This window comes from Miniopterus schreibersii (genome assembly GCF_964146895.1).
Source record: "Miniopterus schreibersii genome assembly, chromosome: 12".
Classification (NCBI taxonomy): Eukaryota; Metazoa; Chordata; class Mammalia; order Chiroptera; family Miniopteridae; genus Miniopterus; species Miniopterus schreibersii.
In genome coordinates, this window is record NC_138112.1 from 50114423 (window position 1) to 50140252 (window position 25830).

General features: G+C 39.6%; 1 protein-coding gene across 11 annotated transcripts in view; it reads left to right on the forward strand.

The window, feature by feature from the left end:
* Positions 1-337: 337 nt before the first annotated feature.
* The window catches only part of ANO5 (anoctamin 5), a 53306-nt gene continuing 27813 nt past the window's right edge, over positions 338-25830 (forward strand). For 4 of the 11 annotated variants that reach the window (XM_081153116.1, XM_081153120.1, XM_081153117.1 and 1 more), the window contains exons 1-7: positions 611-1364; positions 9017-9051; positions 13122-13163; positions 15753-15866; positions 17610-17678; positions 18782-19066; positions 24202-24315. In XM_081153116.1, coding sequence (XP_081009242.1) covers positions 680-1364; positions 9017-9051; positions 13122-13163; positions 15753-15866; positions 17610-17678; positions 18782-19066; positions 24202-24315 — 1344 coding nt within the window. In that variant the 5' untranslated portion in view covers positions 611-679. Of the gene's footprint in view, positions 1365-9016; positions 9052-10906; positions 10955-13121; positions 13164-15752; positions 15867-17609; positions 17679-18781; positions 19067-24201; positions 24316-25830 lie in introns of all 11 variants that reach the window. The other 7 variants (XM_081153115.1, XM_081153119.1, XM_081153122.1 and 4 more) reach the window with 4 other exon arrangements.

Sequence of the window (25830 nt, forward strand, 5' to 3'; positions counted from 1 at the left end):
GGGCGGCAGCCGGCAGCTGGCGCGGTGTCCACAGCTGAGAAGGGACCCGGGGGCCCGTGGAGAGCAGGGCCGTCCGCCCCGCTGGAGGCTGAAGCCCTCGGGGCGCGGGGGGACGCGGCTGGTTCTCACGGCGGCTCCCCGCGTCCCGCGTCGGGCCAGCGCCCCCTGCGCGGGCCTCCTCACGCGCCCTCGCGCGCATCGTTCTCCTGTTAAAGCTAGGGAACCTGACGCTTCTAGAAACGTGGCCAAGGCCACCCAACTTTTAGGGGCAGAGGCTGAATTCGAACTCAGGACCAAAAAAACCGTATGACTTTCCTCCCAACCTTGTTAGACAAGAGGTCTGGTTCCCCGTCGAGGAAGCCGGCTCTGCTCGGAAGCAAAGTTAATACCCACGCGCGGGCGCCGGAGGGGGCGGGGGCTGCTGGAATTTTGGAGAGTACTGGCCTTAAGGGGAAGGGTCCCCTTAAGAAAGGGGGGCTTTTCTCACCCGACGGAAAGTAACTCCGCAACTGGGAGGGGTCCCCTCGGAGCGCCCTCGCTGGAGGCGGGAGGGCTGGGCGGGTGGACGAGGGCGGCGACAACGGGCGCAGGGAGCCGCAGGCGGCGCGGCGTCCGCGGGGCGGGGCGGGGGCGGCCCCGGCGAGGCAGGAGCCCTGGGCCCGGGCCCGCCCTGCGGAGAATGGAGCGGACGGGCCGGGAGAGCCGACGGCCGGCGGGTCCCGAGGAGCGGGGGGCGGAGGCCGGGCCTGCGGAGGCGGCGGGGCCGGGCGCCGGGGTCTCGGACGGCCCGGGCCCGGAGGGGGGAGCCCGCAGCCAGCCTGCCCGGCCGGGGGTCGAGGAGGCCGAGGCCCCGGAGGGAGGGGCGGTGGCAGACGTCCAGGACGCGGGGAGGAGCGAGAGGCGGGGAAAGAGAGACCACGCGGAGCCGCTGGAGGTAGAAGAGCCGCGGGAGCAGCCGAGCGGGGAGGCCGCGGGCGAGCTCCCGGGCGAGCTCCCGGGCGAGCCGCGTCCCGGCGCGCTGCTGGAAAGGTACTGGGAGGGGTCGCAGGAGCGCTTCCGGGAGAGGGCGGAGAAGCCCGCGGCCAAGGGCGCCGGTGTCCTGTGGAGGAGCCTGGAGAAGAAGAGCGACTGGCTGGACGTCTCGGGGACGCCGAGGAAGGTGGAGAACGAGTTCCTGCCGGAGAGCCGGAGGGAGACCTTGCCGGCCTGCTCCTCGGCGCTGCAAGCCCGGCGGCCCACGGTCAGATTAAGCATCTGTCCGAGGGCCGGCCGCCAGTCGCTGTGTTCTGTCACCTCGGTCAGTGTCATTAACGAGCTGGCGAAGATGGGCGACCCGGACGTCCTGGAGATGTTGCAGGAGGGAGGTAGGAGCCGGCGGGGTGGCGCGCGAGGAGGGGCGGGCGCCGCGCGCAGGGAGCCCGGGGGACGTTGGCGGCCCCGCGGCCCGGAGCCCGGGGACGTTCGGCGAGCGGCGCGCCGCGCGCTGGGCGCGGGCTGCCAGGCGAACCGCCCCGGCCCCGGGTGGGCGGGTGTCGGCGCCCCGAGATGCCCGCCGCTGCTCCGGCCAGCCCCGGACCTCAGTCCTGGGATCGCCTGCGGTTCCGAGACCAGCCCTAGAAAAACGCTGGGAGGCGAGGTGAGCGCGCCAGGCCCGGCGAGCCTCGAGGCTCCCGCCGAGAGCCGCGGTTTAGGGTGCAGGGCGGCGGGCCCCTGTGCTCTTGTCCCTCCGTTCGCCCGTCGCTGCTCCAGCTCCGGGGTCCCGGTTGACGCCGGGAGGCGCGGGCCCGGAGCGCTGAGATTCTGCGGCGCTCGGAGCGCCCCTGCGCCGTCGGCTTTCATGGAGCTGAAGTGGGAACTGTTTGCTCATTGGTTGCTGAGGCCGTGGCGCAGACCTATGCTCCGCGCATCTATTTTACTTTAGTACACGCCTTTTCCTAAAAATTTGCCTCTTTTTTCTGGGGCTATGTCCAGGACCCTCCGTGACGCCAAGTTCCCTTGATGACGCTCTGTTTTCTTGTCTTGTTTAGTATTAGATCTAAACATGCAAACTATTCTTTTAAGTGGTCAGCGTTCTAAGCAGTCTTACTAGTCAGTCTTCACAGGCGCCAAGAAGTGGAATGCTTTATTGCATCCCTCTCTTCCACGTAACAGTTTTATTGATGTCATTTACATACTACAAAAGTCATCCGTTTAAAGTGTATACACCTCAGTGGTTTTTGGTGTATTTACAGAGCTTTGCAGTCATCGCCATAATCTAATTTTAGAACATTTTCATCACCCCAAATAGAAACCTCCTAGTAGCCATTCCCCATCCCCCTTCCTCCTATTCTGTACTCCCAGCTGTGGGCATTCACTCGTTTATTTACTATATGAATTTACCTATTTTGGACACTTCATGTAAATAGACACATCTAATATGTGGTCTTTCGTAACTGGCTTCTTTCTTTTTGCATAATGATTTTGAGGTTCACCCATTTTGTAACGTATGCATTATTCCTTCTTATTGCCAAATAATACACACACACACACACACACACACACACACCACACACCACACTTTATCCATCCATCAACTGGTGGGCATTTAGTTTTTTCCCACGTTTTATTGCTATCATGAATAATAATTTTTGCTATGAATGCTCGTGTACAAATTTTTGTATGAAATCATATTTTAATTTTTCTCGGGTGTATACCTGGGAGTGGAATTGCTGGATCAGGTGGTAGCTTTGTAGTGAAAATTTTTGAGAAACTGCCGAACTGTTTTTCGAGTGTCTGCATCATGGTCTAGGCCCACTAGCAATGTATAAGAGTTCCAGTTTTTCCACATCCTCACTAACATTTCTTATTATCTGTCTTAGTTATCACAACCTAGTGGTTGTGAATCTCAACGTGGTTTTGATTTGCATTTTCCCGGTGACTGATGTGTCAAATATATTTTCCAGTGCTCATTAGCCATTCATATATCTTCTTTGGAGAAATGTCTATTCAAATCCTTTGCGACATACAAAAAATTGAGTTGTCGTTTTGTTATCGCATTGTAAAAGTTCTTTATATATTCTGTATAAGTGATTTGCAAATATTTTCTCCAATTCTGTGCGAAGCAGCTGCCCTCTTAAGTCAAAAAGTCACTTAAGGATGGAGGGAAATAAAACAATTGAAAACTTTTAGCTTAGACTAATGGCTTTGCTAAGTGAAGCAATAACTTTATTCGTTAGGGAAAATAATGGGTGTTCAGTGATGCAAAAGAAATCAGATGACTTTCTAATGTATAAAATTGGAAGGTGCTTTCTACACTATTTAATGGTTTCCTCCTTTGATGAGAATTACTTTTTGTTGTAATTTCAGTAATTCGAAGGTCTTAATAAATACTTTTTGATTTAAAGCATTCAGTAATTCCTTCTGAAGTAAAGCTATGAGAAGATACAGCAAATTATCCTTCACTGAAGGAGTGGATGAGAAAAATGTGAAGGATGTAACTATATATAATGAAAAAAATATCAATATGGCATTGCAGAGATTGACCATTATTCCTTCAGACCTTAGAAGTGTGATCTAATTTAGCATCAGGATAATTTTGCTTACTGTAATGTACACTTAAATTAATATTACTTTAGCTTATGTCGTATTGGAACTTGAGTCCCTCCCAGGAGGATTTTAGAACTTTACCCAAAAGAATTTCAGTTTTCCTTTTTTGGGGGGGAGCAAAGGCCTTTGTAATTTATTTATATTTCCTCTCATTGTGATTGAAGTTTTGCCTCCAGTTTGGGTGGCGGTAGGAGAAAAGGATATTGATACGGAATACCATGGATATTTGATGGTTGGTTCTGATGACTGCACCTGCCCAAACTCCTGTTGCCTGTTTTGTTTATAGATCCAGAATCCAAGCACAGCAGAGTAGTGTGGATTGGTGAGACTGGGGCCTAAGGAGCAGGGTGGTCCAGGCCACTCAGATGACTCTTATTTTTCCAAATGTTTTTCAATGTCAGTTATTTTGCTGGGTTGGTTTTACTTCCCATTTATTAAGACCTCTGTTATTACTAGGGTTATATGAAAAGTGCATTGCAGTGAGGATATATTTTTTTAAATTTTTTTAAAATTACACTTTACATTCAATATTATTTTGTATTAGTTTCAGATTTACAGAATGGTGGTTAGACAATCATATACTTTGCAAAATGTTCCCCCTAATTTTTCCAGTATCCATCTGGCACTATACACAGTTACTATAATATTATTGACTATATTTTCTGTGCTATACTTTACATCCCCATGACTATTTTGTAACTACCAGTCTATACTTCTCAATCCCTTTACCATTTTCACTCAATCCCCAAACGTTCCTCGCCTCTGGCAACCATAAGTTTGTTCTCTGTATCTATGAGTCTGTTTCTGTTTTGTTCATTTAGTTTGATCTTTAGATTCCACATATAAGTGAAATCATATGGTATTTGTCTTTCTCTGTCTGACTTGTTTTACTTAGCATACTACCCTCTAGGTCCATCCATGTTGTTGCAAATGGCAAGATTTCATTCCTTTTTATGGCCAAGTAATATTCAATGTACTACCACTTTTTTATTCACTCGTATCTTGATGGGCACTGGGGTTGCTTCTGTATCATGGCTATTGTAAATTATGCTGCAGTGAACACAGAGGTGCACAAACTCTTTTGAATCAGTGTTTTGGGTTTCTTCATATATATACCCAGAATTGGAATCGCTGGGTCATAAGGCATATTAAAACCACAATGAGATATCACCTCACACCTGTCAGAATGACTATCATCAATGAACCAACAAGTGTTGGCGAGGATGTGGAGGAAATGGAGCCCTTGTGCTCTGTTGGTAGAACTGTAGATTAATGCAGCCACTGTGGGAAATAAATATCCAGAATCAGTTGCATTTTTATCTACCAATAATGAACTACCAGAAAAGGAAACTAAGAAAGCAATCCCACTTACAATTGCATCAAAACAAACAACATGCAGAACAAAAAAACAACCTAGGAATAAATTTAACCAAGGAGGATATATTTTTTAATGTCAGTTCAGTGGATTTTTGGAAGCCTGGTTCTAAAAATATGTTTCTTCCTGGAGTTTAATGACACAGTTATGAAAGCAAAAGTGTTAGTTGAAGAAGGCTGAAAAATACCGGGTTACACAATATCAAATTTTAGAAGCTACTTTTATTTATGTCTTAAAATATAAACCGACTTTAAGAGTAGATTTATTGAAACAGGTAAGCCTAGATCTTGTAATATTATGTATTTGCTAAATCACCTTAAAAGAGAAAATATGAGAAAAGTAAACAATTGATTTACATGTGATAAGATTTCATCTCAGAGAGACTGGTAGCATTTTGTCTTTAGACATAATAGTTAATATTTCTTGGATATGTTACATTTGCTCAGTTTATATTCTTGATATAAGCAATCAGTGATCTCCAATTAGCTGTTTTCCCACCATCTAACAGTTTTAAAAATGAAATTCCAAGGCAAAATGTAATAAAAGACTTAAATAGTTACGTAAACAAATACTGCTAGTAAAATGTCAACGTTGCTGAAATTGAGCTATTGACTGGTGGATGTTCTGATGTGAAATATGCATTCTTTAGCTGATTTATTATACATTCAGCATTGGAAAAGACAGTGTAAGAGTTTAACAATAGGAAAGGAAGTGTTAAAGTTGAATGTAGAGTTGCTTGCATCTTTACAACCATGTTAAACATTATATTTAACCAAACCATCTATCCTTTGGTAATGTGAATATTTGATTACATATACAGTTGACCCTTGAATGACATGGGTTTGAATTGCATAGGTCCGATTATACGAGAATACTTTTTCAATAAATATTGCCAATGTATTTTCCTAATAACATTTTTTTTGCTGTCTTAATTTATTATAAGAATGCAGTATATACTATGCATAACATACAAAATATGTGTTAATCAACTCTGTATGTTATCCATAAGGCTTCCTGTCAACAGTAGGCTATTAGTAGTTAAGTTTTTGGAGAGTTAAATGTTAGATGAAAACTTTTGACTGTGGAGGGTCGGTGTCAGTGTCTCTAAACCCTGCCTTGTTCAAGGGTCAAGTGTATTTTCATTTTATGCTTCTGGAAGGAGTGTAAACTGAGAAGACCATTTGGTAAACTCAGGGGCTATTTTTGGACCCTGGGTTTGCCTGAGAGTGTACCCTTAGTGATGTGCTTGCAGTGAAAACTTAGAGCTCAGTCTTTGGGCTACTTTTAGCACAGATTTTATGGTTCTCCACAATGATTGGGATTAAGCCCTTCATATGTCTGGTTGCTAGCCCATTAGGAAGAACATAGTCATTTCCTTTCACTTTAGAGGCACTTGGAAGAACAACAAAAAGCTGATTGAGAGTTGTTGGGTTCAGATCCTGCCTCTTCAGGTAGCCTGTGTTTTGACAAGGGTTTGGTGCTCTGTGAGTGTGAAAGTGTGTCTGGGTCTATGGCACGTGTGAGTGTCTGAGAAAGAGAGCTAGTCAGCACTGTGTACAAGAGGGAGCACGTGGGCTGAGGTAATACGTCTGTGCTCTTTAATCGAGCTCTTAAGAAAGGATATGGTTTATGCAGTGTGCTCCACCTGGCTCCAGGGAGCTTTCAGTCTTATGGAGGGAAGAGGAATTGGGCTTGATGCCCAGAGAGGGCTACATTGAGGGTGGTGTGGGAGCAGGTGGGAAGGAGGCTAATCCGGGGCTCACACGAGGAGGCTTCAGGCAAGGCCTGAAAGGATATCAAAACGGATACAATGTGAAAAATTCGCAAGAGTTAGCCTAGGAAGAAAATTGTTCGTTCTAGGGAAAGGAAGCAGCAGGTTGAAAAGTGGAAGCAAAGCATACGAGAGAACTAGTAGGGAGAGGAGATAACCTGGAGGAAAAATGTTACCCCTTTTCCACATTCTCAAATAAATGCATTACTTTAATTTCCAATAGCAGTTAGAAAAAAAATTTTAAACTATGTATTAAATGCAGCCAAAATAACTAGATGAAGGAGGTGCTTGAAAAACTTGCTCTTCTAAAAAACAGAATTATAAAATACTCTTTGTCAAGTGATGGTCCTTGGCGCCAATTCAGTGCCAACAGGAATCCCCATTTTGGGGTGCAGTGAAGAAGGAAACTGTTCCGTGCAAACAGCTCAATTGTGATGCAGCACCGCTGGGCAACAGCATGGCTGCAAGGTGGCCCTGGGGCCAGGCCCCTTTCCCACTGGACAGCCCTGTTCTGCTCTTCTCTGGTCTGCCCCACTCTGCTCCTGGCTCGTCCAGTGTTCTCTGCTCCAGAGAAACATCTTTGGTGTTTCATCTTTGGTGTTTCAGCTCCAGCCACTGGATGCAGTCCTCGTCTTTGGTGGAAAAGAAAAGCGCACTCTCTGAGCCAGAGGGGAGCTGGCTTATATTGACCAAAGCTCCTGCCCGTGGCCCCTGACTGGTCCATCCTCATGGGAATGAGGACTCCAAATCTTAACAGTTTCTTGCAAAAGGCGCTGTCCGGTTGATCAGAATGGAGGCGCTCTGATTGGTTGGTGAGGATGTTGCACAGCTCCATTTGGCCGGGGAGAGTCGCAGTCCTTTTGGTTGAAATAGGGGTCTAGAAACTTCTTTACCAGGTCTGGCTCTCAGGGCAGGAACCTAGTGCAGGAGGCAGTGCAGGCTTCTCCTGAAGTGTGATTTGCATGGGAGGCCCTGTATAGAAATGCCTTTTTGCTTTTGTTTTTGTTCGTTTGTTTGTTTAATCTGCCAGGAGCCTTTTTGTCTTTTGCAAGTACTGTGTCTTCTTTCTCAGGGTCCACATCTATAAACCTAGCTTAAAGCTTGAACTTGTTTGCTCTGTACTTGGAACTCTGTTTGCTTATTTCTCCATAATGGTGACAGTTTTGTCCTGGAGAATAGTGACAGCCTCCCTAGGTCAGTTCTCAAGAACCACACAGTGAGAGACAAAGCGTGTATTTCACAGAATTCAGTGCTTTCCTCATTATAAGAGTTTGGGAGATTGGTGTCCTTTTCTTTAAAAAATCCAATGAGAGATAGTTAAGACATTATGGAGTTTTGAACTGTACATGTAAACCATACTCACAATGGTACTGTTTAATGTTCTATATTTTTCAAATATTTCTTACTTGTGTTTTTAATCTTTTAGATGAGAAAGTCTGCACTCAAAAGAGTTAAGTGATATAGCTGTAGGCACAGTTTGTTTTTCTGCTTTGCTTATAACCAATAACTTTTAAAATAATAGACCCTATAACAAAAAGATCTGAATACAAAAGAAATTATTGTCTTTATTCTGATACTCTAAGACTTATCTCAAAGAATTTGAAAGTTTTGAAAATTAACAAAAGAATAGAACATATCCTGATAATAATAGTAGCAACAAGAATAACTTTCATTGACCTCCTCTGTGCCCATGACTGCATAAAGCACTTTACATGCATTATCTCATTTAATGCTTGCACAGAGTTAATGAGATATATACCAATGCCATGTAAGTGATATTTGATAACTTTGAATTTACATTATATTCTTAAGTTGCTTTACTTGCAACCAATTTGGGTCAACTCTAGGAGAACATGCTGATAGAATATTAAATCTCACATTTAATATTCTAAGAGATATGGTAAGAACTAAGAGATACTGATGGACATCCCTATTGGATGTTTTCCTCTCAACAGTTTTGTGGCCATGTATTTAATAACTGCATTTATCAGAGTTAAGTTTATTTCTTAGTTGGTGCTATTATATCCTGCATATCATTATTTGATGTTTTTCTCCTAGATTATAGAAAGTTTTGGGTACTGACTTCTTCTGGAGGCTGTGTTGAACAACTTAGTTCCAGTTGATATCCAGTTGAATATCTTGGGCATTTTCTTTAAGTATTTTTTCCTGTGAACTTTTTTATTTGAATTTTGAATTACTGTTTTCTTTATATGCAGACTCTTCACGTATTCTGATCTATTGGCCATTTAACATGTTTTTTTTTCTTTCTTTCTTACTTAATCCAGAAAGAGCGAATAGGGATGCAGACTTTGATTTTGAGGTAAGTTAAGTATATATTAACTTCCTGCAAGTCAGAATGAAAAATCAAGACTCGGTTAGAAGTATACTTCATGTGAATACTTAGGCCTTGGCACTGCAGTTACTTATTCATACTACATTCTTCCTATTTTTGTCCTCTAACCTATTCATTTTTTAGTAAGTAAACCAAATTCCATGTTTCATGCAGATTTAATATTGGGTCTTTCTGGATAGCATAAGGGAGCAAACACAAGCTTGAGTTTGTTTTCAGGCTCCCTGTGAAATAAACTCAGAACGCTAAGACTTGATATTTAAGATAATAGTATTTGGCTTAACAGTTTGCTAGGGTATAATGCAGGTATAATATGTGACATCTTTTTATGTGACAGTTATTAGTATGTGATTAGTGCTTATTGATGACTGTGCCAAGGTTCCAGTAACTCAACTGAGTTAAGGAAACATATTAAATAAAATAATAAATAATAAAATTAAATACTACTTGTAAAAATGCAGAATTTTCTTAACCAAAGGTCTTATTCTATTTCTATAAACTTGCAAAAAGATACTAACAATTAGAATTTCTTGTATACAGAATATAAGCACTTTGAAGGTATTTCAGAGAAAGTAATATTTCTTGTAGGCTCTAATTGACCCAGAGCAGTACTCACAGAGGTACACATCCTTGGATTGGGTTAGGGGTATCCAGCAAGATTTTTTTTTAAAAGATTCTTTAAAAATAGTTTTTTAGGAGTGACTGAAATTCCCACCCTGGGAAAGAAAGCCTATCAGAGTAAGTTGGCTGTGCACTAGTTAGCTGGATAAAGTGATTGACTCGATTCCTAGAAGTTCTGCGATTCCTTACAAGCTCAATGACCAAAATGTTGAGAGGAACCGAATATGAAAACTGAAGGGACTATGGAAATCATCATATAGTCCAGTTATTTTTACAGTATAATTTGTAGACCACCTGAATAAGAATTACATGAAAAACTTCCTTAAAAATGCAAACTCTTGGACTCTGCATCAGATTACTAATCAGTACTGTTGAGGCTAAGGTTAAGAAGTCATGAGTTTTAAAAAGTACTCAGGTGATTCTTATCACCATTAAAGTTTGAAAACCACTGTCACAGAGTCTCCACAACTAAAATGATGTAATGTGATACAAAGAACATATTTATTGAGTAACTGAATCAAGACAATTATCTAGAAAATAAAGAACATGAAAAATTCAAGTTTCCATGTCTTTAGAGCAGTCTGAGGAAAGATTTATCTTATGAGATTGAACCAATTTAAATGAAAATAAATATATTGCCATTTTCATTTTGTTCATATTGGCACAATGATAATATACTCTTCACAGATTTTTGTATGTATTTCTCAAGTTAACTTCAATCACAGTTTACATTTCTTTGCTTCTTTGTGTTTAAGTAATGTCATCAAATACCTATTTTTAGGCCTAAAATAGTCCATTAATTTTGCCCTTTGTTTTGGTCCTTTTGAGGATTCAGCATCATTGAAAGAGTGGAAATCCTTGCTATTTCTCTGTAACATAGTAGTTCTTAACCATTTCTTGTGTCTGGTGGTTTGTGTGTGTATGTGTGTGTGTGATTTGATAAAGCTACCACCAAAATTCTCATTCTCTCTCAAGCTCTGTCTCTCCACCCCCCACCCCACCCCCACTTGCATGAATACACATGCATGTGTGTACACAATATACACATAGTTTTGCATTTCATTTCAGGTGTTTTATAGCTCCCCGGAATTGCAGGTTTAGTATTTCTGCAGAGAGAAGCTAGAGTTTTGTTACTGAAAGTTACAGGCTGTCTACTTGCATTGTTAATAATAGCATTGTGTCTTCCCAATGGTGCTATTATCAGATGCTGGGCAGCAGAGAGAGCAGCTTGCTCATCATTGACAAACCAAGGGTAAGCAGCAATCGTTATGATCACTTTCTTTTTTTAAATTAAATTCATTGGGATGATATTAGTTAATGTTATATAGGATTCAAATGTTGATTTTTTTAAATAAAGGAATTTTAAAAAATTGATTTTAGAGAGACTAAGGGAGAGAAGGGGGTGAGAGAGAGAAACATCGGTCGGTTGCCTGCTGTACACACCCTGACCCAGGACTGAACCTGCAGCCTAGTTGTGCATCCGGACTGGGAATTGAACCTGCGACCTTTCCGTTAATGGGACGATGCTCCAGCCAACGGATCCACACCGGCCAGGGCTCGAGTGTAGAGTTCTATGATACATGATCTGTACGTGTGTGTATGTGTGTATATATATGTATGTGTATATATATGTATGTGTATATGAAAGTTATTTATTTTTATTAAATATATCTATTGATTTCAGGGAGAGGGAGAGAAAGAGAGAAACATCAATGGCGAGAGAGTCATTGATTGGCTGCCTCCTGCACGCCCCCCACTGGGGATTGAGCCCGCAACCCAGGCATGTGACCCGGACCGAGATCTCCTGGATCCTAGGTCGATGCTCAACTGCTGAGCCATCCCTGCTGGGCCATGATCTGTATATTGCATTGTGTGCCCACCACCCAAAGGCAGATCAGCTTCCATCACCATATTGTTTGGTCCCTTTTACCCGTTACTACCTCCACAACCCCCTTCCTCTGGTAACCACCATACTGTAGTCTGTGTCTGTGAATTTCAGTTTTATATTTCACATATGAGTGAAATCATATGGTTCTTAGCTTTTTCTGACTTATGTCGCTTAGCATGATATTCTCAATGCCCATCCATGTTGTCACAAATGGCAGTATTTCATCTTAGGGCTGAGTAGCATTCCATTGTATATATGTAGTACATCTTCTTTATCCAATCATCTATCGAAGGACACTTTAGTTTCTTGCATGGACACAAATTAGATACTTTTTTTAAATCAGCGATGTTCATGCTCTCTCAGTTCTCAGTTGTTTTGCAGGGCCTCATACATGGTTTTTGAGAATTTATCACTTCAGAAAAAAATCACCTTCTTATGGAGAAAAGGTACATTAGACGTATTTATGAGGATGATACATAAAACATGGCACTTTGCTTGGAATTTAGTTTGTTTTACAAATGAGAAAATTAAGGGTCTGAGAGGTTTAATATCTTGACCAAAATTGTCCATATGTTTAAGGGGTAGATCCTGGACTAGAACTCAGGTTTCTTAAGGCCTAGTTCAGCATTCTTTCTCCTTACAGTGTCCTTTCTTCTTTAATTCAGTTCCACAAATATGTATTATTTAACATTACTGTATAAAGGGCTTAGGGAAAATTACTTTGAAGTATTTTTTCCCCTTTCCTTTATTTTTTATTGTTTTCTTTCTATTTTTTGTTATTTTCTTCTTTGCTACTTCTCTGACCCTCCAACTTTCAATATCACAAGTACACATTCACCTGAGTGATCATACGGAGTTTGTTAGTGTGTCTGTTTTTTGGAAATCTTTTCTTTTTAATTCTTTGACCCTTAAACGTTTACATCACTTAGCATGGTGGACGAAGAAAGGCTGTGCATTTAGACCAGATTTGTACTTGTATTGTCAATATGGCAAATGAGCGAAAAAATGTTAATATGCTATTGGACTTTTTATTTCCTCCCTTTAAAAACTTTTGTTGAATGTATTGGGGTGACATTGGTTAATAAAATCGTACAGGTTTCAGCTTTACAGTTCTCTAATACATCATCTGTATATGGTATTGTGTGCTCACCCAAAGTCAAGTCTCCTTCCGTCACCATTTATCCCTATTTACTCTCTTCCACCTCCCCACCCCCTTCCCTCTGGTAATCACCGAATTGTTGTCGGGGTCTATGAGTTGTTGTTGTTTTCTTATTCCCTTTCTCTTTTTGCCCAGCCCCCCAGCCCCCTCCCCTCTGACAGCTATCAGTCTGTTCTCTGTATCTATGAGTCTGTTTCAATTTTGTTTATTTTGTCCATTAGATTCCACCCTATGTGAAATCCTATGGTATTTGTTTTTCTCTGTCTGGCTTATTTCACTTAGCACAATACTCTCCAGGTCCGTCCATGATGTTTGAAACCTTTTCTTTAATCCCGGGTAGCATTTGCTAACTCTCTATTGATTGCTCCACAGCCTGCAAAGAGATACAATTTGTTCCTGAGTCGCCGTCTTCTGGTAAAAGCAGTGGTGAATGTTGCTGCTTGTGCTCTGGATGGCCACAGTGATAGTCTAAGCCATTTTTATTCCAATGAATAGTATTGTATGGGTTTCGGAGGGGGTCTTTGTTACTGATTCCTAGTCCCCAGGTGATTGAGGTTCTAGAATGGTAATTCTTATTTTTTATCTGATTAAAGCTATGGAACCTCTTCCTAAAAATGCATGCATATGTGTATCATACACACACATATATGCATACACACACACATAAAATTTACATAGAGTTTCAGAGGTTTATGAACCCCCATCAAGAATCCAAGTCTGTGAACTTCAGAATAACTACCTCACTCAGAGAAAAGGCACCCGGATATTTGGCTCATTATATATCTAGGCATTTTAAGAGCAAATCAAATAGAAACGCAAACTCCTACTCATGCACACATTGCAGAATATCGTAATGTCATGCCTTGGGCAGAACAAAAGAATGATGCGTTTGAATAGTATTTGGTTACATGTATACCAGGTTTCTCTGCCCCAGTCGCTTCAGCTGTTTTTTGTTAACAGCCCTGGCATGTACCTCATGGTGATTTATAAGGTTACCAGTGATTTTTCCGTATTTTAAAAATTTTTACAGTTTATACTTAGGGTACAACATAATGACAGAAGTTTGAGTTTTCCCATGTTGCCTTTGGCTTTCAGTAGAAGGGAAGTATATACACCCATTTTGACTGAGCCCTCAGGAAAATCATTGGAGTCACTATTTCTACTAGCTCCTTTGTTTGTTCCTTAATAGTCAAATACTCTGAGTGTGATTTTTGTTGATTTCCATGGGCACCTCTTCTGTTACCAGAACTCTGTGGACCTAGATTTAGTTTGTCCAGTTAGAACACTTGTAAATATATGTTATTTCTTTTTATAACATACCATGTAAAATATAGATGTCACAGACTTAGAGCGCTTGAAAATATATGTTGTTTTTTTTATAAACTATCATGCAAAATATAGCTGTCACAGACTTAGAGCAAAAGGATTGTTGTTTTTTTTTCCCTTCTATTTTTTTGCTTTGTTTATATTTATTCTAATTAGATTTTTTTTTTTTTTTGCCCCAGTTGGCTTCCACAAGTTTCAGTGAATTTCATATGTAAATACTATGATGTTTTACAAGAGAGCTCAAATGATATGTTTTGTTTACTTTTACTTTTTTAGTGATTTATAATCAATGTATAAGATACCAGCTTGAATTTTCTCGGTTTATTTTGCTTTCTTTTAGGAAAAGGAGATGTTTATGTAATCCTTTGAGGTACAGAGAACTCAGATATGACATTTGAGTTACTATATTTTGATATTTAATCTTTAGACTCCCTAAATATTTTTTGTTTCTTAATCTATTTTTCCACTCATTTCCTTCTATACATTGGGAGCTATTTCTTTCTCAGACACATCAGCTATGTGTTCATACAGATAAAATGCAGTTACTCTGTTCATAGACCACAGGCCATACATGAGATTTTTGTCTTATTTGTACATGACTGATCTACATTCATTCCCTTATATGGGAGGGCTGGCTGGCCTAACTTGGCTGAAAAACAGCGTAGAGCACCATAAAAGAAACTCATTAACTGATATAAATACCAGTTATGAAAATTAAAATAATCTAGTTCTTCATTCACAGGTTAGATGCAGCAATTGGAAACTTGCCTGTATTATAACTTTGCATCACAGGGTTAGAGAGATCACGGACATCCACTGCATTATCTATTTGCATCATTCTAAGTATTATATGGGGGCTCTTCCAAGTATTAAGTACTATCTATGACATACCAACTATGAAGACCAAATCAGTCAGCTATGAAATCCCTTCTTTCTGAAGCTCTCTTAGTTAGTGTCTTTGCAGTTTTGAAAGGAAGGCACCAATGAACAATACAACATGTGAAAGTTGAATTTGAAAGTTTGATTCTTATACTGAGAGAATTAATAACACAAATTTAAACAAAGCATTGATTTAGGCTCACCTAAGAAATTGATGTTGAAAGGAGATTTGCATGAGACTTTACTTGTAGTGGAGCCAGCTCGAAGCTACCTGCTTCCTAATTTTTAACTGCACCTGGATTTTATTTTAGCCCTTCAAAAGTTGAATTAGAAAGTGGCAATTTTATGAAATCATAGTATAGGCATCAATCACAAATTAACTTTTTATAGTGAGATTCATTAATTGGTCTATAATCAATTATCCCTAGTGTGTGACCATTAATTATTTGTTGAACTAATTGGCACGTTGTTTAATGAAGATAACAAGTCTCTTTCTGAATGTGCATTTTGGGATCCTATATTCATTTTACATTTTCATCATTTTTGTGGTGTGTGCATGTATACTTAGTTTCATCTTGATTTTTTACTATTTAATATATACCTCCTTTATGGACGTTCATTTTCAGAAACAAGAATAATTTTCTGTTGATGAAAACTTTGGTTATTTGTCTTCACCTGTCATTTCAGGACTGAAAATAATTAGATGGTGACCCAATTTTAGCTAATTAAGGATATCATGTTTTTGCCATTTGAAAATAAAACTGTTATTTAAAGTTCTGTCATTCATGTTTCCTGCAGTTTAAAAAAGATGAGCAAAGCAAAGACTCTACCTTCTTCCGAGATGGGGTGAGGCAAATCGATTTTGTGCTTTCCTATGTTGATGATGTAAAGAAAGAAACGGACTTAAAGGCGGTAAGTATTTCGTGAAAGAAATGGGAATTTAAAAAAGCACATTCTGTAATTGGACAGGGATGTTCCCAATGAATTATATCGGAGAAGTTAGAGGCCTCTGAAGGGTTACTGAAAGCTAAACCTGGTTAAGAAGGCTACAACATATGCAACTAAGAATGGATGTGTAAATTCAGGTTTATTTTTTGGACATTTTAGGCACTAACTTTCTTCTTAGAAGTTACTGATATGTTTTTAGTTTTTGACTCTTTTATTATTATTATTATTATTATTATAATTTTTAATCCTCACCTGAGGATATTTTTTCCATTGCTTTTCAGAGAGAGTGGAAGAGAGAGAAACATTGATGTGAGAGACACATTGATTGGTTGCCTTCCGCACTTGCCTCATCTGTGCCTGGGAATTGCGTCTGCAGCTGAGGCACATGCCCTTGACCAGAATGGAGCCTGCAACCCTTCAGTCTGTGGGCTGACACTCTAGCCACTGAGCCAAACCAGTCAGGGCAATTACCGATACATTTTTATATAGTTTACCTTAAATAGTAAATGAGACCTCTAAGATTTGAGTTGTATGCTAAATATATACATATATATGTCTTTTGAATGCAATTTTCATTTCAGTTTTCATTAATCCACTCTGTCTGAAGTAGTCTTTAGATTAGGCTCTGTTTCTTATCCTATTTTCTTTTTTTATTGGTGTTAGAGAGAAAGGGAGAGGGAGGGAGAGAGGGAAACATCAAGCGAGAAAGAATCATTGATCGGCTGCCTCCCAAACGCTCCGTGACTGGGTATCTAGCCCTGCAACTTGGTCATGTGCCCTGATGAGGAATCAAGTTGGTGACCTTTCGCTGCACGGGACGTCGCTCAGCCAGCTAAGCCGCATGGGCCAGGGCCTGATACAGTATTTTTAACGCCCCTCTCCCTTTCTTGGGTTTCCTGCTTGCCTTATTTTGGTAGTATAGAAGAGCAACTATGAAAGGGTAGCTGAGAAAGGAGAACTTGCACCACTCTCACAGGCCTGCTCTCTGATGTAGTAAACATGTAGTAAATATTGGAAGAGGTGGAAAAAGACACATTAAAATTACCTTTTATTCCTTGTAAAGTTTGATTATATCTCATGGTAGACATATCAATTTGAAGATGAGTGTTCTCTAATATCCTAATGAAGCCTTTTAAAATTTCAGTTATGAATTTTTTCTCAATTAAATCATAATTAAAACCAAACTTTTTTTCAGCAAGCAGTGCATAGCTTTGAAGCCCACAAGTAATGATTATTTACATTTACAATTTAATTTTACTTTTTCTGAGTGAAGCTGTTCTATTTTTTAAGATTAAAAGGTCATGATGATATTGTGGCTTAAAATTGTATTAAGTATCCCATTTATTTGAAGGATACTGATAGCTTTGTAATACTATGTCTTCCCAACTAGGAGCATGATCTGTTTGTTTATTTATTGTTTTTTTAACGTTATTTAGTAAAGTTTTGTACATTTTTTTCAGGTAGAGATCCTGTATATTTCCTGGAGATTATTCCTAGATATATTGGCTTGTTCTAGTTATATTGCAAATTATAGTCCAGGTGAAAAGCAGCACGTGGCACTGAGATGGGGGTAATACACAGAGTACGTACATGAAACCATGGGAGGGACAGAGAACCATGTAAGGTGCAGTTGTCGTATGACAAGTCTGTTTATCACCGTGTGAATAAAAGTGTTCTACATAATTCTATTGATTGGTTTTTCCATAGGAAAGAAGAAAAGAGTTTGAACAAAATCTCCGAAAAACAGGCCTGGAGTTGGAAATTGAAGACAAAATGGTAAAAGTAGTTAATTTATACCAGAATCTTGATGTTTTAAGTGTTCTATTTTTCTGCTCTGGCCTTTGACTAGATAAACTTTGTGCTTGGGAGCAATACATTAGTTTTTTGGGGGGCTACAGATGCGTGCACTGGGAATGGTAATACCTGTGGTTGTTCAGGTAAGTTGGTCTTTTCTCTGTGAGATAATGAGTGGAATACTTTTAAAATAGACATAAATAATTCTATTCAGGACACAAGGAAAGTGAAGATGTGGTTTTTGTTTCACATCTGTCTCATTTTGAAGGCTGCCTGTAATCTGGCACCCAGTCTAGTTTACCTGGCTAACTTGTAGCACAACTGATATTTAAGCCATGGAACTTTTTCTGCTCATGAATATCTTTTTTTTTTAACCCCCTATCATTTACGAGTTTCCTAGACTTTCCTTCAGAATTGTTCTTCAAGACATATTTAAGTTTCTAGTCTGTTCATGAAACTCAAATACTCTCCAGTTCTAACTAAACACTCTTTAGTTCTTATTTATCCCTGTTTTTACTCAACTAATAAGTATGTATGATAGCACGCGCTCTATAACTATAACATAATTGTTATCCTGTTTAATGAACCCTTACTATTAAAGTTCTTCCTCTAGGTGTAGGCTGTACATAGAAGCTAGGTAAAAAGAGTGACTGCATCTTATACTTTGTGCATGTCCTGCATATACCCTAATGGCAGTTTTGAGTGCATGGCTAGTTGCTAAATAAATACTTAAGAGATTGCCCAGAACACACATGCATCTGTGGATTTCAGGCTAGTGTACATTGACCCTGAAATGTACTTTAAAGTATGTCCTATCTTTGCTCCTCTCTTTCTCTCTCTCCCCCCCCCATACACACACACATATATAAAGCATATACATACCTGTATATGTAAATATAATGTGCAGTATATAACTGTTTTGAGCATTTGTTCTTCTAAAAGTTTTGCTGAAAAATTTCAATCAGTTGAAAATGCTGTGATATCTTTAATTTGTTCATGATTTTTATACAACTTTCTTTTTCTCAGTTTGCTCGGTAATGAACAGATTAGTAAGCTTTCTGTTATTTTGCCCCCTTTTTATACAGAACTCTGAAGATGGAAGAACTTACTTTGTCAAGATCCATGCCCCTTGGGAGGTGTTAGTGACTTACGCTGAAGTGCTGGGAATCAAAATGCCTATTAAAGAGAGTGATATTCCCCGACCTGAGACCTTCTCCTTTAACTGTATGCTTGGTCCTCTGAAGCTCGCAAGGAACGTGAAGTATCCTCACCCTGAGTATTTCACTGCCCAGTTCACCAGACATCGCCAGGAACTCTTCCTCATCGATGACCAGTCAACCTTCTTCCCATCCTCGTCAAGAAACAGAATTGTAGGTAGAGAGGACCTTGGGGCACATGCCTTCAAGGAAGGGATGTGTGCCTGTGTTTTCCTTTATATGTGTGCATGTGCAATACTATGTCTGCAGGGTATTTCTGTGTGCATTTTGATAATTTATATAGTGATATTGGGTGGGTTTGAAAGTCTACCTGGACCACTTAAATGTGTTAACCTCACTACTTCTCAATGTGTTGTTGAAAAATGAACGGTTGACATGGTGGACATAGTAAAGAAAGAGGCATCATGCAATACTGGGGAAAGCATTTAATTGAGATACAGGACTTAGAGATTTTATACGATCTTTGCAAAATGGTTTTATGATCCTAGAGTTTGGTTTGTAAATTCAGTGCATAGTAGCAGGAATATTGGTTATTCCAAATGGAAATTGAATTTTTAAATTTCTTTATATATAGATAATATTTGAGACACCACAGAATTTTTTCTTTTCGTTAAAACCATTTTCAGTCTTTTGAATAATATTTCTTCTCAATTTGTAGTCTTAGTACCTTTAAGTTTACCATTAAAAACCTCTCTCTGAAAGAATCATGGTGTCTGTGCCATAGTTTCTTCTTGTTAAAATGGGAATAATATCTACCTCATAGGTTAGTTACCCTGGGAATTAACTGAGTTTAGGTATGAAAGCTTTGAATAGTTTCTGGAACATACTAACTAAGTACTCAATAAGTGTTAGATATTATTATTATTGATGCGATTTTAGAGGAAAAAATTCAGGTTCTTTGTCACTCTTACCCCTTTTATCTGTGGCCTGTTGATGTAATTACCAGGGTTCTAGCAATCCCATGACCCTTCCCCCTGACTTGACTTAAACTCTGTTTCCCTGAGCAGTTGGAGGCTTCATTCCCTTCAGGGTCAGTACTCTGAAGTGTCAGAGAAGGATTTTGAAATAATCATTGTTTTTAATTCGTACCTCTGTGTTTTAAAAATTCACTGACAGGAATATAATGTCTAGAATTCATGTATAAAAGTGAATCTACAAACTAAAAACTGCCCCTTCCCCCATTTTTTCTTAACCAGGATTAAAAAAACAACAAAAACCCTAGGAAGCAACCTATAAGAGAATAAATAAAGTGCACATAGCATGGAATCAGAAAACCTGGTTTCAGGTCATGACTCTGCTTCCTTCTAAAGGACATAATGTCTCTTAAAATAGAGATAAATAGAGATAATGATGATACTGGAATTATTGGGAGAATGAAATGAAAGAATGTATATGAGACACTTTGCGAACTGTAAAGTTCTTCAGATATCCTTGTTACATTCAAAAGTTGCTAACAAAAGGCCAGTGAATCTGTAGGAACAAATTAGGAATGATCAGGAGTGGAAATGTCAATATTATTTATCTTTAGTTGTTTGTAAAGAGTGTCAGTGCCTTAGGTTAATTTAGCACTAAAGCACAGCAGTTTCCCCTCGTGGAGCAGTACTATTCTTGCTCTGTCGAGGAAGCTGTTTGGGAGGTTAATGCAGAAGTCCCTTCCTTCCTGGTCTCATCCCAAACACTATAGTTTATATATGTACAAATTGAACAGTATTACAAGAGCATTTTACATTGGTATAGAATTTTTTTACTTTTTTTGTTTTTCAAACCTCACCCGAGGATATTTTTTCCATTGCTTTTCAGAGAGAGGGGAAGACAGAACTCGATGTGAGAGAGACACAGTGATTGATTGGTTGCCTCCCGCACATGTCCCAACTAGGGCTGGGGATCAAACCTGCAACCGAGGTACGTACCCTTGGCTGGAATCAAACTCTGGACCCTTCAGTCCATGGGCCAATGCTCTCTAACCACTGAGCAAAACTGGCCAGGGCAGAATTTTTTGCTTCTTAAAGTATCTTCAGAACCATCACGACATATGCCCCTCACAATGTGTATTTTGTAACATCTTATATAGATGTAATTTTATTAAACATTTCCACTTTTTACAGCTATTGAGTTTGTTTCCAACTTTTCTGATACTACAAACAGTTCTGCAGTTTACAACCTAGCATTTACATATTTCAACACATGTAAATTTTTCTGCAAAATGGGTAACCACATATAAAATTTCTGGACTTAAAGGCATGCATATTTAAAATTTTGTACTTATTGCACTTCACGCTTTATAAAAAGATGTCTTAATTTAGAGTCCTAGTAACAGACATAGAGACAGACCCACAAGTTATGAGTGTACACCTCACTGAATTATGAAAAGTGCACAGACATGTAAGCACCACCCATATCAAAAGAGAAAATCTTTCTAGCGCCCCAGAAGCCCTGGTGCCTTCTCCCAATCACCATTCCTATTCTCTTTGGCAGAGGTAAACTCTTCACAGCAGAGATCAGTTTAGCCTGTTTTTAAATTTAAGACAAAGAATCATATAGCATTTGGCTCAGCATTTATTTGGATGGTTAACTTAGCTTGTATGAGCTTCTGTCCATTCATTTGTGTTGCTTTGTATGGAAATTTATTTGTGTATGTGTTATTATGGTTTTAACTTGCATTTCTCTGATAGGAAGGAGATGAGCTCCTTGTATGTTTATTGGACACTTAGATAAGCACTTTCCTGAAATCCCTGTTAAAGTCTCTTATCTGTTTTACAATTAGGCCTTCCCTTGTTGATTTGTAACAACTGTTTATTATATATTGTACTGATCTTTTCCTACATTGTGCATCCCTTTTTTTTCTCTTAGTGGGTTCTTTTGGTAAACAGATGTTTTTCATTTTAATGTGGTCCATTTTCTCAAGCCTTTACTTTATGAATAATGCTCTTGAACTTTACCATCAAGATCACGAAGTTAATTTCCTGTATTCTAGGAGTTGTACTATTTTGCTTTTCACGTTGAGAACTACTATCTACCTGGAATTAATTTTTGTGCATGGGGTGAGATGTAGTCCATTTCCCCCCATATGTGTAGTCATTTAACTTGCTCCAGTTACTGAAAACATTCAATAGTTTGTTTATACTATCTTACAGTTCTACCTTTGTCATAATTGAAGTACCTATATAGTCATAGGTCTACTGCTGGACTTGACTGTGTGGCTTTGACCTCTTTGTCTATTTTTGTATCAATACTGACCATGTGGAACTTTACCTGAGTTCTGTAGTCCTGGAAACCAAGGATGGTTAAAGGGACGCCCCTCCCTCCCCCGAGTCTTCTCATTCTGAGAAACTGCTAACTATAGAGAACCACCCTTTCCCATATGACTTAAAGATTATTCATAACCATGCCCCCTTCCTACTCTGACTTGACAGAGCCATTTGCCACATTGTTCATCCTAAATTTACCTGGTAATTGAAGTGTTTGTCTGGGTTAGTTGTCTTTATCCAAAAAATAAAGCTTCTCACGTATCTCTATGTCTAGCCCATCATTACAACTGGGAGTCACAGAGACAGGAAGACAGGGATGCTATCTTTCTTGATGTTTACATTTAAAAGAGAAAGCGCTGAGAAATTTTAAGAAAAACACTCCTGGGTTGTAAAACTAGCAATGGGCTTAATTAGCTTTTAAAAAGACTTATATACATCAAAGGGATAGAGAAAGAATTTATAATTACAAGTACTCTATAGGAAATGCTCTAAGAAAAGGGAGTAGGAGGAAGTCTCAGTTCCTTTTGGCACCAGGGAAATTTCCATTCTTATGCACCTATAGTGTCCTTATGATTGCTCCCCTTTGTATTATTTTATAGTAATAAGGGACAAACTCAGGCCCTCCACATTCCCATTCTTTGTTTCATGAATGTTTAGCTGAATTATTCATCCCCATTGATTCATAAAAACAAAATACATGTTAGCTGCAGTGATCACACTTTAATGAAACTTCTTTCTTCCCCATAGGACCCTAAACTTTGACTCACCCTCAACCTAAGCCAATGTTGGCATGTAGCGTAGCCCTCACTTAACACAAAGAAAGCTACTCCCTGAACCTGGCTTCTTTCTCCCTGTAAAAGAAAAGCCCTTTTCTGACTAGCTTTGCAGATGTTTACATGTCTCCCCATTGCAATAGTTCACCTCACCCTCTTACAATAATCTTTTCCAATACAAATTTTGCTAAGTCTGGATTTGTTTTTATTTGGCAATACCATGCTGAATTTATTACCGTAGTTTTATAATAAGTCTTAATACCTGGTAGAGTATAATTTTCCATTTTGTGAACACCCCATGACAGAGTTCTTATTTTGGTGAATCTTTCCTAAGAAATAACTCAAAGTATGTAGAATATGTAATACTTAACACATTATTTATAAAAATTAAAATTGCCTTACATAAATTATGATTTATTGATCAAGGGGGAATATTAAGCTTGTCCGTAAAGTGAGCAACCAGATAATGGTGGTGCAGGAACAACAACCATTCCAATCAACAGTTTCTTAAATGATGAAATATAAAAAGAGGAAAGGGAAATACATCTAAAATAGTACTAAAACGATCCAGTTCACCAATCAGAAAAGCAGAAATTCTGAAAAGTTGGCCGGAACACAAAAAGCAGGTAAGATTGAACTGACAGAAATACAAGAGCTGAGGCCACCAAAGTCCATATTATATGGAGGAGAAACCCGATATAGAGATGTAAGTGATCACAAAATAGTTATAGATATGATACACCCAGTTAATAAATTCAGATGATAGGAAAATTACATTAATTTTATTAATTGAATTCTTCATTTAATTCCTCTGATAATTAAATCCATACCCTCCATAAATTATCAGAGTAATTAAATGAAGAGGCGTTCAAAGCAGCTTGCCCAAGCGCCAACTCTATTCTTTATTCCCCTAATGGAACTGTTAGCAGTGATACTAGACTCCAGCTTGGAGCCCTAATTGCAGCAGGAATTCTGGCACAGGAGCCTTCCAGAGGAGCTTGGGACAGGAGAAGCAAAATAAGTTATGACTCGTTCTCTGCTCTCCCCAAGGAAATAGGGGGCTTTCATTCCCAGGAGCTGGAATAGCTGCAAACTCCACATAGCCCCACCTTCCACACCTTCCCCCAAACAACAAAGGGAAGGGTCCTTCTGTAACCGGAGTTCCTGTCTACGTTCCGACAAAGCAGACAGTGTTAAATTGTGGTTGGGGAAAAATGCGGCAAGCCTGAAGTTGTGAAACGGGTGTCTCTTTCTGCTCCCCTTTCAGGTTTATTATATTCTGTCGCGATGTCCTTTCGGCATAGAAGACGGGAAGAAAAAGATTGGGATTGAGCGACTGCTAACTTCCTACACTTACTCGGCTGCCTTTCCACTCCATGATGTAAGTGTTAGCTTGGCTTTGAAATTTGGAAACCGTTTCCCCTCTCACACGTTCAGAGGTGGTCTTGCCTGGGGGAGAGAATCTTCCATTTGCTTTCTCTTTTTGGACAGGTTGCTTAATTCTCTCACATGTTGGGAAGATCCCCACAGGCTCCCTAGTTCTAAGCTACAAGTTTTACCAGCGATGCTGAAACACAGAGTTTATACCTCTTCACACTGAAGTTTCAACGGAAATTCATTTTGGGAAAACAATTACATTCGCACGTGATTTTTCTTTAGGACACATACTGAAAAGAGCAGTGATAGGAAAAGAAGGTTTTAGAACATAATATTTGGAATTTCTATCTGAATCCATCAGATCTTTTCTCATAAAGTTTTAGAGCTGTAAAGGACTTAAATTATATGCATACATTAAATGCATTCACGTATTCATTCGTCAAAGGCATGATTTGTTTATATGTAAAGCATTCTGTTAGGTATTGTTGGAACACATCCATGAATCGCTCACAGACTAGGAGTTTCTGGGATATAAAGCATGTGTACAACTTCAAAACAAGGTAAAACTCCAGTCCATGAGAAAGATTCAGACAAATAATTGACATTCAGAAGAATGATTCCTTGAGGCTGTTGGATCATTGAACAAAATTATTGAGCTTCATGTGATCAACAAGGAAGTGACATTTTACATGATGTCCCTGTTCAACCAAACCTGAAAGCTTGACAGCCTAGTTTCTGGGGGTTTCTGAGGAGAACTTTTCCTTTTAGATATTACAAGTCTGGATCTCACTGTCCGTTGGCAGTGGACATCATATGGCTAAACAGATATAAACAATTTTGACACCATCCCTTGGAACTTCTGTTTCTTTTATTTCTGTTTTATTTTTCCCATACTAATAGAGGACTTTTCAATGACATGCTCTCTTTTCGAGAAACACATTCCTTAGGAATATAGAAGAACCAAGTATTTCCACTTAAACAAGTGGCATCTAAATCATCGCTCGTATTTTCGCAGGTAATGTTGCAGTAGTAGTTTCCAAAAGCCCAAAGCCAAGCTCTGTCTTTTCCAGGACGTAAACTGTTGTGCCAGTTTCCTCTGCCAGCATCCATTCACCAGCATGGTCCTTGACTCTAGTCAGTTCAACACTGGTTAGCTGATTATCTGTGGTGGGCTTCCTATGAGGGTACAGCAGAATTTTCCAAAATGAATAGCTGTTTTCAACGAGGGTGTCAGCTCAGGTGAAGCCATCCTCCCCACCCCTTCAGCCATCGCCCTTTACCCCTCCCCCATGTTTTTCCCTGGGGCAAAATAACTTCTAGAAGATTATGGGTTCTAAAAAGTGCCATGGGCATAAAATAGAGATATCTATAGTGGGTTAGTAACACTGGCAATGCATTCTTTGTCAATCACTTTTCGCAACGGGCTCATTCAGTTTTTGAAAATTTTGAGGATTGCGTATTTGTTTTTAGGGCATTGGTTCTCTTCTTCATATTTCCAGGTCATAAAGCCAAACTAAAA